Source organism: Gracilinanus agilis, chromosome 1 (assembly GCF_016433145.1).
Source record: "Gracilinanus agilis isolate LMUSP501 chromosome 1, AgileGrace, whole genome shotgun sequence".
NCBI lineage: Eukaryota > Metazoa > Chordata > Mammalia > Didelphimorphia > Didelphidae > Gracilinanus > Gracilinanus agilis.
The window spans coordinates 246414519-246430048 of NC_058130.1; the positions used below are offsets into that span (position 1 = coordinate 246414519).

The 15530-nt window shown below is 37.1% G+C and overlaps 1 protein-coding gene across 1 annotated transcript; it reads left to right on the top strand.

The window, feature by feature from the left end:
* The first annotated feature begins 12364 nt into the window (after positions 1-12364).
* On the top strand, positions 12365-12916 carry LOC123250422 (interferon omega-1-like). Its single transcript, XM_044679483.1, has one exon. The coding sequence runs from the start codon at positions 12365-12367 to the stop codon at positions 12914-12916; it is 552 nt and encodes a 183-aa protein (XP_044535418.1).
* Positions 12917-15530: the final 2614 nt, after the last annotated feature.

Genomic DNA, 15530 nt, shown 5'->3' on the forward strand with positions numbered 1-15530 from the left:
GGATTAAAAATAAAATCTTCTTTGGGGAAGAGTCTGAGAATCACCATTTCATTGAACTTCAATCTCTTTGTCTCTTGATTTCAATTATAGCAGTGTCAGTATTAAAACAGTTTAATCTCTACTGGGGAGTACGAATGAATTAGCTTTTGGAAAGAAATCCCATATTCAGAATGCTGGCTGTTAAATTAACATTTCTAGACTACATAAAAATGGTGGGAAACTTACCATCTATCCTCTTTTACATCACTCTACAACCTATATGTAAAGAAAGAGGAAGGAACTGAACAAGATTGAGATCCAATTGGTATTTTAATCTGTTTCATGGATTGTCATGGCCAAGAAAATTCATTATGTATTAGGTAACCTGCTAATGATAAGTTTTTTCTATGCTAAGCTGGATGGGTCCTTGGGCAATAGATGCATCTATCATTAGAATTTTCTAGCTACCTAAGATCTCAACATCATTGCCCAGCCTCCTCCTACTATAGATGAAGAAACTGAAGCCTAGAGGAGCTCCTAGAGGAGCAAAATGACTTAAATAAAGTCACATGAATAATTAGTGACAGACCTAAGACCTAAGATTAAAACCCTGATTTCTTAACTCCAAGTTCAATACTCTTCCTCCAGAGCCAGTACTATAGTAGGACCATCAGAGTTTTGACCCAGGGGAGAAAATTTAGAGGGGACTGTGAAAATTTAACTGTAGCCTATACCCCTTTCTTTGGTACTCCAAGATTAACTTTGGATTTTGAAGAGGATGAGTTTTGATATTGTTTGAAATTACAATTTGTCCCACACTCTGATTGAATTAAGTTGCAATTTGTTCCACTCTATGATTAAGATAGTAGATAGAGGAAAGATAGTGGGGGTCAGAGGATAATGGACCTGCATATTCTGAAGCCATTCTAAAGGCTTCAAGACTCCTGGCATCTGGTAGAACCTTCTTTCTTGCCCCTTGTGACTCCCTAACATTCAGAAGACTTACCTCTTGCCCAGAGTGAGGCCAGAGTCCTCCCAGTTAGAGGGCTTTAAAAAGGGATATTATGAAGAGGACAAATTTGGGTACAGAGAGGAAGTAAGGACTTTTTCCCCCAGGGAATCCAGAGGGAAAAATGTGTGTAAGCCTGGCTATCAGCTCTTGGCTCTAAAGGAATGGCCAATCACATGTGACTAGAGGCCTTTTCTTTCTCTAGCTCACTTTTTAAAAATTTAATAAATACTCATAAATTAATATACAGTCTTCAGCGAATTTTAATCTTAACAGGACTAAATCTCCATCCAATTTCACTAGTCACCTCCTTCAATCCCTTGTTCAGCTCTGTCAACCAGCTATGGTCTCCTCCCAAGCACACAACATCCCCACTGTGGCCAGTAAATTAAGAAAACTTAAGACAGCTCCACCTAGAACTTCTTCCCATTCCTATCCTGACTTCCTCCTCCATTAACTCCTGACCTTGTTCTGGCTTGTGTTTCTTCCCTCTAGGACAAGGACATTTGCAGGATGCCAAAAGCTTCATATGGAGCTTCCTTCTTCCTCCCTTGACACAAAAAACCACCCAGTTCCTATAAACAGAAGGTAGGAAAGAAAGGATATGGAATTCCCAGACCAGTGATGGCAAACTATGGCACAGGAGCCAAAGATGTGTTTTCTGTGGGCACATCGCCACCCTTACCCCCACACCCCCAGAGTTCATTACTGGAAAGGCAGAGGGACTTGGACAAAGCTACTCCCTTACCCCTCACCACCATCCCTGATGACACTTTTCAACATCCCCCGCCCCTCTGCCCACCAGCCTAATGGGAGTGTACAGGGGGTAAGGTGGGCAGTGCACAAGTGGCAGAGCTGGAGGGAAGCAGAGTCACTCGAGCCACTGTCCTCCCCCTTCTCCACACTTGCTAAGGACATTCCTCAGTTCACCCGCCCTTCCATCTAGAAGCCCAATGGGAGTGCTTTCTCCCTCCTCTGTGTGGAGTAAGGGGGGTGGGTCATACCCAGCATGGTTGGGACATAGCACATGGTCTCTAGCAGGGTGGAAATAGCATTTGGTCTGGGGGTGAGGAGTGGGGGTGAAGGCAGGGCTTGGCACTCCATCTATCTCTAAAAGGTTTGCCATCACTGCCGTAGATCATAAGAACTAAGTCTCTGAATCATAACATCATAACAGAAGAGCAGTAACCACAGAAGCCACCAAAGAAGTTGCTTCCTTAGGATCAAGCTATCATCATAATCATCCATTATCATCTTGGAAGTTGAAGACAGCAGATGCCAATAGTCGGAAGATTTAGTGTTAACAGTGGTGAATATTAGAGTCAAAAGACTTCAGTTTGAATCCCTACTTTCACACTGTGGACTCTGAGAGTCCTAACGTCGCCTAACAGGAGCTCTCTAAACTGTTTTCATTATTGAGTCCATAAAGGATTCATTTCTATAAGATTCCTGATAAGTATGCTTAAATATTTCCCCCCAACTTTGGTCAGGAAAGGGACACACTGCCCACTTCATTTGGGGACAGCTTAGCACTGTCAATTGTGAGAAAAAGTTCAGATCAATATACAACTATTATCTTTCTAGCTTTTGCCCAGTAGTCTCAATTCTGCTCTCTGGAACTACAAAAAGAATAAACCCTTTTCTAAAAATAGCTTTTGAATTTTTTAAAGCAGCAATACTAGCACTTTCTGTCATCTCCAGGATAAAGAATCTCATTATCTCTGGCCATTTTTCACTAAATTGCTTCAACCCTTTATCAGGGTCACTCTCCACTAGATACATCTCAGAATCATTATAATCTTCAAAATTATTCCCTTGGAACTGTCAAATAGTCAAGATATCTTTGCATTAAATGCTTAGTATATTCAAAGCACTGAGCTAGGTACTGAGGTTTCAAATATGAAGGCATCACAGTCCATGTCCTCAAGGAGTTTACATTCTACTAGAGATGAGGGGAGTAGGAGGAGAATAAAATAGAATCACTGTTAAGTAAATACAAGATACATACAGTTGTAATCTAGGACTGGGGGAGTGGTGGTGGAAGAGGGGTGGATTTTAAAGAATTCATAGGCCAAATTCGTACTATTGACTCTCACCTCTCAACCTCTGATGCTCCCGAGAGTAAACCAAAAGGAAATCTCTAAAACAAAGCTACAATGTGGCCCATGTCCCAGATCTCCCTAAAAGGTGATTAGAAAAGATATTCAATGTATGAGTATAATATATAAGATAATTGTTTACTTGCTGCTGAAAATGCACTAAAGACTCAAAAGTTAGGCAAGAACAAATATGGACATTAGAAAACATTTTCAATAGCCTATTTCACATAGGATACTTTCTGAGGAAGATGAAGAGAACTTTGTGGGACTTACAAACTGTTATTTTGCAATCACCTCAGACTTACTCAGTCTAAGCAATTTAAAAGGTCCAGATCTCCTGACTACCTAGAGAATGGCTTTCTTTAATCTTCCAGTTACTAAATGACTCTGTCAATAGTCATCTCCAAGAAGTATGTAATTAATGAAATACTCTTCCTTCTGATTAGCTGAGATGGAAGCCTGAACTCAAGAACTCTCCACTGATAATATGACTGGCAAGATTAGAAATGTCCAGTTCTCACAGGTAAGGAAATAGCAAGGAAGGCAAAGACTAAATCTCACCACGGCAAGCACACCTCCAATTAGCTTGCCTTCATGTTGCAAGCTTGCTATTTTGCTGCACAAGGTTTGGGAAGTGAAGGGGTCCAAGAAAAAGTACAAGAAAACTCTCAAAAGATAAAGGAGGATTATTTCTCCTCAGTTCCTTTTCTAAATTGCAGAGTGGTATGATTTCCTCACAAGAGTCTATGATCCCTAACGCTTAGTCACTTAACTTTGAGACAGACTTCCCCCCCTTTCCCAATAACTGGGCACCATCAAAAGTTCTCTGTTTATGCCAGAAAGGGACCAGAAATCATTTCTTGTCATATAGGAGGTGCTACAGTTTAGCAAATGAAGTTATTCTTCCTAATAATCCTTTTTGTGGAAAATTAATTTTAAAAATGATGAGAACAAACAAAAAGGTAGTAATAGCAATTGAGGTGGCTTCCCTTTAAAGATATTTTCAAGGTATTAGAGTCTCAGAATTATCATCACAGATAGTCTTTAATCAAAACCTGGCAAAGTGCCAGTGAGGTCGATACCAAACACTGTTACACCATGCAAACTAACAAAGGAAGGGAAATGCAGGTATCTCTTTCATATCATAACTTTCCCCATTGTGGTTTCAATATATTGTGGTTGACATAAGAAACTAAATGGGAATTTGGGGTGGGGGGAGTTTTGTGGATGCCATAGATAACACATGAAGGCCAGAAGATGACACAGAAAAAGTTTAGAAATTCAGAAATGCATAAAATATATATAATATCATATAATATCAACATATTATATCTTTTAACACCATAAATATATAGTTTCTTATTTAAAGTTAAAATAAGTAAAACGTTAGTTTGAAAAAGGAACTTGAAAGCTAGAATATGGCAAAAACTAGAAATGTAGATATCTTTAAAAATTTAGTAATTCACAAATGCATAAAATGTATGCACTATTGTGCATGATATTACCTTACGGTTTGTATTTTACTGTTCAATAATATGAATAAACAGCTACACAATTTTAAAAAAATTAGATTTGTATTAGAAGACCTGCAGTTCTATGCATTGGTTTGGAAGCCAAATGTGTTTAAACTCCAAGGATGATGAAGGGATACCTGTGCAGACAAAGCCAAATCTTGTCCTTATTGCCTGCTTTTTGGTGAGAGGATCAGAGAAGGATGACAGAGATGGACCCAAATCAGAAATCTTCCTTAGAAAGGCAGACCATGAAATTGTTCCTGCCTAGCTCTAGAGGCTTGCCTCTCATTCCTCTAACAATCATGATCTTCTGGTTGATCTTGGCTATAAGAAAGTGTGGATAATTATGTTGGTTGTCACTTTCTTGTAGCCAAGAGCAACTAAGAGATTATGGTTGTTAAGTGGAATGAGAGGCAAGCCTCTAGGGCTAGGCAGGAACAATCTCTTTTTCTAAACACCTGTGTTACTAAAGTTGCCACACTCTAGTAAAATAATAGCACAAGTGTTAACAATACAGTTCACCTGGTTTCCCCAAACTTATAATGTGAACCTACAATTCCCCAGACTTACAGTGTGCCACACTTTGTGAACATGCAAAGACTTGGACCAGCCATCCCAGCTAGATATGCATCTCTAAGCTGAACCCTTACCCAGATCATCACCATCAAGGCCTTCCCCTCCCCGCTGGGGAATCCTTGGTCTGGATTCCTGCACAGCACAGTAACACAGGTGTAGACAACCCAAGAGACATCCCTCCCAGAGGAACAGCAACCAACTAACATACACAGAAGAAAAAGAAGTGCCCGAGCTCCGCAATGCTTCACCTCAATCAGATGTTTCTTCTGTAAAAGACATATCCACCCATTACCAAGATACAGTCATGATCCCATCCCATCAAATCTTAGTAATACCTTTGAGATCATCCATATATCCTAGTGGTAAAACACCAAGTTTACCTTGGGTTGTATTACTCATACTCAATGGTTTGTATATATCTATCTGAGGTTATAATATTGTTCCCAAACTTCTCTGTAATTTTCTCTTGTGAATTGGTAGGTACCTCCTCCACTGTCATTCTTTCTGGGTCATACTTATTACCCTCCACAGCATTCAGTTTTAGATTTTTATGCATAAGGTTTTTTCCCCCTCCTCATTAATTTTCAGTTTAAAATCTTCCAAGTTAACTCCGAATTCAGTCAACAGAGTAAGTCATCTTCTGACCACTCTCCAAGGCATCCATTTTTAAATTTTAAGTATTTTCTCCTTCCTTGTCAAATTTAAAATCTTTCAAGTTAACAACCAATTCAATTAACAGAGTTGTCAGCCCCTTAGAAATGCTGAATTTTCTTGTTACCCTTCTCTGTTTTTCAATCATCAATTGCTAGGTTCTTAAAAGTCTGTACTTCGATATTTACCTTCTAATGAGTTATTGCCCTGTTGTGTTTGCAGGAACACACAAAAAAGATTCATTAGCAGTATATAATGTGCCAAGAAATCTTTGTTCTTGCAAGTTATATCTTAGTGCTATGATTAGGTGAAGCAAAATCCTGTGCATCAGGAGCAGCACTGAATTTGGAAAGAGAGGACCTGGATTAGAGATATGGATGTTCAGTTCACTAATCATTTTACCTTAGGTGAGTAATTTACCTTCTCTCATACTGTATTGTTTCCTTCTCTAGAAAATGAGGACTAAATATAAAACTATAAATATATAATCATGTTATTATAATATGACTATATTATAAATGCTAAATGAAGACTAAATTTAAAAATTGGACAAAATGCTTCTTAATTTTTCTTCTAACATTGTATGATAATTTAAGATAGCATTGACTTGAGGGGGCAGCTGGGTAGCTCAGTGGATTGAGAGTCAGGCCTAGAGACGGGAGGTCCTGGGTTCAAATCCGGCCTCAGAAACTTCCCAGCTGTGTGACCCTGGGCGAGTCATTTGATCCCCATTGCCCACCCTTACCACTCTTCCACCTAGGAGTCAATACACAGAAGTTAAAGGTTTGATATATATATATATATATATATATATATATATATATATATATATAAAAGATAGCATTGACTCGAGGTAGTCATAGGGTTTGATATTTATCTCTTTGAGACTGTGTCTGCAATTTGGAGAAGGTGCTACCATAGGGCACCATTGGCTCAAATCAGAGCTTTTTCTTTGCTATAATATCATGGCTATCTTCAATAAAGGATTACCCAGCCTGGCCCTTCTACTTTTAGATATGTACAGTACAGTTCTGGAGTCAACCGCATTCATCTGAATACTATAAAACCTGCTATTTTACATATATACTCTTATATACTCTTTGCTACAAGTCCTAGGATAATACAGGAGGTATGTTTGAATATTTATTAATTGCTAAAATTATAATACTCATAAATTTATTGGTTTAGAAAACTCTTTCCAGTTTAAAAAATATTTAATGAACTAGAGAAATCTCTTTTCCCATAAGACATATAAGCATCTTACATATATTATTTGTACATAAGGTATATATATGTATGTATATTTCTAAACTCCCACTCTCCTAGGCATAAAAACAATTTATTAACAATATAACAAATTATAACACATGCAAAAATATTTGCAATGTTTTAGCTGTAGGAAAGATCAAAACAAAACAAAAACCAAGTGAGACCATCACTGTAAAAACAGATGATGTCTAATCACTTCCAAAAACATAGTCCTACCATTCAATTGGCTTAAGATATCAATTAAAGTCTCTTCTCAATAATTCATTTCATCCTCTTCAAGAGATATTATGATAGTCCCATCAAGAAAGATCTCTTCATCCTCTTTCTCTTTGTCTTCTATAGCTTCTGTCAAGCCATAACTCTCAACTGTTTTTCCAAAATGATAGTTAAAATACCAATAACCCAAGGTTCCACCAGTCCCTTAAAGCAACCACAGTAACTATAGCCTCTCCAGATTCCCTCCCCCATCTTTCACCATGTCAGTTAGGGCTAGTGGGCAGTAGCTTTATATATATATGTGTATGTATGTATGTATGTATGTATGTATAATCAACAGGAATCAATTTATAAGCAAAAAAAAAAAAAGACAAAAGGGTGGCTGGTTGAAACTTTTAGCAAGACATTTACCCTCTTAATGGAAGTCCCAGGTGAGAGAATTGGATCTTGAGAATCTGAGAAGGAAGGAATGAGAGATAATAGCTTAGAATTATTCTAAAAAACTTAAATGGTAATGGTGTCTTACTTTTGAGTTTACAAAAAAAGAAAAGAAAAAGAATTCTCAGATCCATTGTGGTAAGCTATTCTTAAGTGAATTCTACAGATGACATCTTTTGCCTTAAAAGATGAATGTGGTTGACTCAAAAAATGTACTCCCTGAAGTTGGCTTAGGGTCCTTAGATCTTTGTTTTGCTTTTCTATAACCCAGAAGAGTTTTCAAAAGGACCAAGCTAATTTGTCTAGCTTCAAAGTAACATTCAACCAGTAGATGGCAGAATAATTTAAATCAGCTAAAGACTGATTGTAGAGCATTGGTCTCCCATGGAATAAGTAACTTTAGGTAGAACCTGGCTTGACCAGCAAAGAATATGTGATCCATTGGGTAGGAAGATTGTCTGAGTCCCATGTTTTTCTCCTTGGAGCTAATTGTGGTCTTGCCTCCAACAAAATGATACCATCTCCTTAAACATTCCCCCAAGCTATTGTCTTACCTCTAGTCTTCCCAGGTTACAAAAAAACAAACAAAACAAAACAAAACAAAAAAAACCCAACTTTGACTCCTTAGTGCTTATTGATATGACACTCACTGTGCCTTTGAAAGCATCCTCAAATTCTGTCTCTCCTCACTTCACATCCTAAATATAACAGATATTCCTTGATGATAGGCTCTGTATTCCAGAATAATGGCCACTGAGTTAGCCCACACACACACAATTTTCTCATTTTGGTGGGGAAAAGTGGGTAAGCCTGGATGGATTGTGATTACATTATCTCCTCTCTTCACCCCTTCTCTTGGATTGTGTTTACATTATCTCCTCCTTCCTCCCTTTTCCACTAGCACAATGGTCTTCCAAACTTCCCCACCCAAGCTCAAAATTTTAATATTAATCCTCATGTAGTACCTTACTTTCTCCCATGCTACATATCTACTCATTTGCCAAATCATGTCATTTCTGCCATCACAATATCTCTCATATATATGTCTTCTCTCTACTCATGCAGCCACTTCTGAGCGAAACTACTTCAGAAGACTCTTAGTTTGTTTCTCTGCCTCCAATGTTATTCCAATCTAATTCATCCTCTTCATGAAGCAATTTTTCTGAAGCACATATCTAACCATGTCATTCCTCTACTCAGTAAACTCCAATGGATTTCTAATGTTTCTAAGATGAAATATTTTGTATTTATTTCATCCTTTTTATTTGTATTTTTGTTTCTGTTCTATAAAATCCATAATTATCAGTATAATAGTTCTATAGAGATAGATAATGTGTATAATTTGTGAATCGGCAAATAAACACACAATGTGTGTAAGAATATGGGCATGTACTCAAAAAATGTTTATTTAGATAGGAATACACAATCAAAAAAAGTGGATAGACCATTATTCTAGAAGAAATGCTAATAACTCTCATGACCCAGAAGCTCATAGCATTTCTCCTTTTTCACTGGAAAGATACCAGGGAAAGACATTATCTTTTCATTTATTTAAATTTTATTGTATTGTTCAATCATTTCAGTCTTCTCTGACTCTTAATGATCCCATTTGGGATTTTCTTAGCAAAGATCCTGGCTTGCCATTTTCTTCTTCAATTTATTTTACAGATGAGGAAACTGAGGCAAACGGGATTAAGTGACTTCCCCATGGTGACACAGCTAGTAAGTGTCTGAGACCAGACTTGAAGTAGAAGATGAATCTTTTAGATTCTAAGCCTACCTTGATGCCCTTGAATTTTATGTATTCATACTTAATTCTAATTCAGTGACCAGTAAGAGACTTTTCATCACTGCACAGTAAGTCAACAAGAACAGTCAGTGGATATATGAGCAAACTCTGATAAGCAGATTTCAAATTCAATGTTACCTGGTGTAACATATTATTCCAACTCAAAGGTCTTGGTCCTCATTGTCCAGCCCCTTCCCAATATACAAGTCCAGTTTATATCACAATTTCTAAAGCTGTCTTCATGAGCACCTGCATTTCTTGAAAAGAAATGCCTGCCAAAAATTTGGTGGTTAACCATTTTTTTGGCAACAAAGAACTGGAAATAAAACAAATACTCATCAGTTGAGGAATGTCTAAATAAATTGAGGGAAAGACTTGTAATAAAATACAATTGTGATACAACAAGAATATAAAGAATTCAAATGGGCATGAGAAAACATATGAACAGCTGCAAAATGAAGTACACAAAATCAGGAAAACAATATACACAATGACTACAATGTAAGTAGAAAGAACAAAATGAACAACAAAATGGAGAGTAAATATGGTAACTTTAATGGCCAGGACTAGCCCCAAAGAATAGAAAATTACTTTCCTTCCTTTCTCAGAGAAGGAATGATTAAGGAATATTATATACACAATCAGGCTTATTTAAAGGGTTGTTTAGCCTTGCTAAACTTTTTTCCTTGTTTATTTTAATAATAATAGTTAACATTTACATGGTGCAGAAGAAGAAATTGAGGCAATGAGAGATCCCAAAGTGGTACATTTAGCTAGAATATGGGACCAAATTTGAACTCAGATCTTTTGGCTCCAGGCCCAACATTTGATCCACTATGCCATGAAGCTTAAGTCACTGGGGTGGGCGAGGAAAAGAAATCCCTTTTATTCCAGAAATATATATTTATACATTTAGAAATATGTTTGTGTTCAGAAATAACGGTTATTAAAATATATCAATAAATTTTTTTAAACAAAGTTACATATTGTAAAGATGGGCCCCATTTAAAAAGGTTTAATACTAAAAATTTTAAGGTTCTGAGTCTGGGCCAGCTCTCTGCATCCTCATTATCTAGAAACCTTTTCCCTGCTCCCGGTTTCTGTCTCTTCTTCGTGTTCTCCCTTGGGCTTTCATAATATGAAAAGATTATATAATCATTACCATAAAGATATTGCTGTAAGGATTGCCATCTTGTCCCACATCCTCATTTTACACATGAAGAAACTGAGGGTTAGAAAAGTTAAGTGACTTTCCCAGGATCACAGAGATAGTAAGTGAAAAAAGCAGGATTCACATAAGTCCTCCAACTCCAAAGTCAGTCCTTCTTCCCCTGAAACACAGCAAGGCTATTTGAATGCCTTTTAAACATGATTAAAATGGAAGCAGAAAAAGTGATTTCACCTCTGATCAACTTTTCTCCCTCCACAAAAAATCCTTGAAAGTTTAAGTGATCAGACACCAAAAGGAAACTGAATGGACAGTAAATGTGATGAAAATGGAAGTAGAGAAAATAATCTTCCCACTGAACAAGTGGAAATTCATCTTAGCAAAATATAATGCAGTGACATCAGCAACACAGAATGCAGGTTGAAGTCACACCCCACAACACCAAGAACTCCTTGTTTCCCACACGTTAGCAAGTCTCAAAGGGAAATGTATGGGGGGCTGAAAGTTCCCACTTTTATCCATCAAATGAAGAATATAAAAACTGAAGGCAATCAATTATTAAAAGTTGTCTCTGACTCATTGAAGATGTAGTACTACCAATCTGATTTTTGATCCAACTTGGTTCTCTCTTATGTAACATGAATACTGACGTATCATAAATATGACACAAAGAGATGATATGAATCATAGAAGATAAGAATGCTACAAGGGGAAAATACCTTAGAAATCATTTCGGCTCAAAGTTCAGTTCAAGAAACTAATATCCATGCATGGCATGTTCTTAGGTTCTGTCCAATTTATATATAACCTGTCTCTTATAGACAAAGTATAATGGAAGGGAGAAGGCAGAGAAGATAGCACGGAGGAGATCATACTTGAGTTAAGTACTGAAGAAGTAAGATGCCCACAGACAGAAATATGAAGGAAAATATGGCACAACAATGTTGCTCCAAAGAAATAGGAGATGCCAGGACAGGACTAGTAACAAGAAGTAGTCAAATTTGCATCAGAAATAAGCTAGGACACTTGTCACCTCAGTACTTATCCACAAATCACTTAAATCTCTAAAAGCTTTAATTTGTCCTTGATAAAAATCAAAATAATATTAGTTTACTGTGTGTTGACAAGAGTTTTCAGAAAGCATTTCATATACTTTAAATTTCTTCATAAATGTGAGTTATTACTATTATTATTACTACAATTATTGCATTATAGATAAAAATAGATAAGGACCTTTGATGAGTGCAGTGGGGATAAAGTATAAGGAAATGGAAAAAAATATTTTATAGGTAATGCTGATGAGAGGTGGGAACTGACTATATTTGCAATATAATGTGTTAGATGCTGGAGAATTACAAGATTGCTGGGAAGAATCCCCTTTCCACACAAAACTTAATCCAGAAAATATCTAATGATGTATTTAGTTGCCTTTTTACAAATAAACCAAAAGATGATTTTTGATGGATTCTTCTAAAATGAATGTAGAAACTAAGTAAAGGAAAGCAGAAAGTGGAAGGAAATTCCCTGTCGAGAAATGAAAATTACATTCAACACTATTTAAGAGAGAGTGGCCTACAGGCCACATATTTGAAGACACTGAGACAAAGGCTAATTGATCTCCCAGCTCAACAAGCCCAAACTATCCTCAGCATCACCATGACCTCCTGGAGCTTGTTGCCTCTTGTCCTGGCTCTGCTCTGCTCCAGCACCCATTGCTCCCTGGACTGCGACCTGACTCAGGGACTTCAGGAAGACTTCTCACTTCTTAACCAAATGAGCACATTTCCCCTGGTGTCATGTCTGAAGGACAGGACCAATTTCAACTTCCCAAAGGAAGCCCTGAATGGAAGCCAACTCCAGAAGGAAAATGCCACAGTCATTGTTCTTGAGATGGTCCAGCAGATCTTTACCCTCTTCAGTCAAAATGCCACTCCTGCCACTTGGAATCAGACCCAGCTTATGCAACTGCTCTTTGGACTACATCGACAGCTGGAACAGCTAGAGAGGTGTCTTGAGCAGTATGTGGAGTGGGAAGAGTCTTCCTTGGAAAGTGAAAACCCTAGGCTGGCCCTGAAGAGCTACTTCCAAGGAATAAGCCAGTATCTGCAGGGTAAAGAGTATAGTCACTGTGCCTGGGAGATTGTCCGAGTGGAAATCAGGAGAGTCTTTCTGTTCATGAGCAAACTCGCAAGAAAACTCAGGGCCTGAGAATGAAGAAATGGACTCAGAACATTTTAGCACCCTGACTAAAAGGACTATCATTTCTGCATCTCCTAAAAATGTTTTTAATATAATTTAAGTTCTCATTGATAAAAACATGAGGAATACAAAGAATTTTCATCTGTGCTCAGTAGATAAGTAGTTTTAATGTTTTATAATTGATATTTATTTATGCTGGTCATAATTATTATTCATTGAGGAAAGTATTTATTTGTATAGTATTTATGTCATTTTTAACAATAAATTAAATTTTTTTTAAAAAACCATTTGCCCCATTATTTTTACTAAACAAACTCTCATTGAAAAGCTAATTATGTGCTCCCAAAAGAATGGATGAGAGATTCAGTGGAACAATTCAACTCAAACATCATTTACTGAGAATTTACCTCATACAAAGTAATGAAAGAGATAATGGTAACACAGAGATGAAAAAATGACCCAGTTATTTCCCTCAGAAAGCTGATAGTCTAATGCAGAGTTTTTTATCCAAGTTCCATAGGCTCAAGTGGATAAATTTCAGAGGGTTCATGAACTTGGATTAGAAAAATGATTGCATTTATTTTCACTAACCTTTCATTGTCCTTTAGCATTTTCTTCAACTGCTAAGAATAATTTATTCTGAAGAGACCATAGACTTAATTGTAGTTTCCATGGGGGTCCTAGTTACTTTTCCAGAGCCAAAAGGAATACTAGCACTTGTGGCTATGAGAAAGCAAGATCCCTTTCTGGGTAAAGACCAAAGCACAAGCGAGAGAGCAGGAATAACTCCTTGAATCATATAAAATTGGAAGCACCGAAAACTTACCAGATCCCTATAAGTAGCTCTGAAAAGAGCAGCACTAAAAACCTGAAGCTTCATACAATGCCTCCATCAACCTCAGGAACAGATTCCAACTTTAACATAGAGTTAAAAGTCGAGAAACAGGCTGAGAAAATGAGCAAACAAAAATAAAAAGAATGTGACCTTAAAAATCTCCTAACGTGATAGAGAAGATCAAAATACAAATTCATTAGACAATGATGTCAAAATAGCTACAAGCAAAATCACAAAGAGAAGATGCGAATTGGACACAAAGCTGAATGAGATTTCCTGATAGCTGAAAAATATATTTAAAGACAAATAAGAGAGGTAGAGGAAAAATTATGAAAAGATAGTCAACAGCTTCATAAAAGAAGCACAAAAGAATACTGAAGAAATTAACATCCTAAAAACAAAATTGGCCAAATGGTAAAAAAAAAGCACAAAAATCATTAAGACAGGTCTATAAAAAGCTGAATTAGTATTATATTGAATCTCTGGGAGCTTGAAGTTCATTCAACGATTGACAGATAAGTCAGTTGGATAGAATGTTCCCAGAGAGGCATGCAAGAAGAAGGAGGGGCAGTTGAGAACCCTGAGAGAGATTCTGGGGTCTTTTCTTGTGCTGAGACTAGAGATTCGGTGTGAATCCTGGTCTTGGAGTGAGAGAGTTGCAAACACTACTCTGCAAGCTCTTCCTGTCCTTGATATACCATTATCAACCTGTACTTGACCATCACCTCAGTGTCTACTGCCCCTAGATATTAGGAGTTTCATCATCTAGTTATCTAGGCTTCCCAGGGCCCGGGAGGGATCCGGGAAGTGGGCAGGAGATGAAGAAGAGGGTGGTAAAGGGTGGATATATCTCAACTGTTAAGGCTTAAGATCTACAGAAGAAGAAGCTGAAGATTTCCCAGCAGTTTACCTACTCTGATTTAGCCCTGGCCAAGCTGAACCAGAGGGAAGCTAACATTGTTTCTTCATTTGCCTGCAGTTAGGGTTTCAATAATAACAATTAAATAGGGTCTCCTATTACCTCAGTCCTTTACCCTTATCCTTCTTATTAATATATAAAGTTTAAAGTACCTTCCTAAATCAGTTTCAAAGCTTGTTTTGGGAAGGGAGACAATACAGTCAGAATATCAACGTTATCCTAGCTGAAGAGCCCAATTTAATAATATCAATTAACCCCAGGTGGTTCCTGAAGGGATAAACCACTTTGACCTGAAGGATCCTGCCTGGGCAACTGTTATAAGGAGAAGTGTCATCTTATCCTCTCTGTACATCATTTCTACTACCTCAAATAGATACAAGTGACCTCCTTTAAATATAACATTAGTCAAATGGGAAAAGAGGTATAAAAGTTCAATGAAGAAAATAATTTCTTAAAAATTATAATTAGGCAAGTAGAAACTAATTAATCCATGAGGTAGTAAGAAAAAATAAAACAAAAACAAAGGAATGGAAAAAAGAAGAAAATGTGGAATATCCCATATGAAAAACAACTGACCTGGAAAACAGATTGAGGATAAATAATTTAATTATTAGATTACATGAAAACCATGATAAAAAAAGAGCCTGGGCAAGAAATTATAAAGGAGGGGGCAACTAGGTGGCTTAGCTGATTTAGAGCCAGGCCTGAAGATAGAAGGTCTTGGGTTGAATTCTGACCTCAGGCACTTCCTAGCTGAGTGATCTTGGGCAAGGCACTTAACTTCCATTGCCTAGCCCTTATCATTCTTCTGCCTTGAAACTAAGGCAAAATATTGATTCTAAGACGGAAGCTAAGTGTTAAAAAAAGAA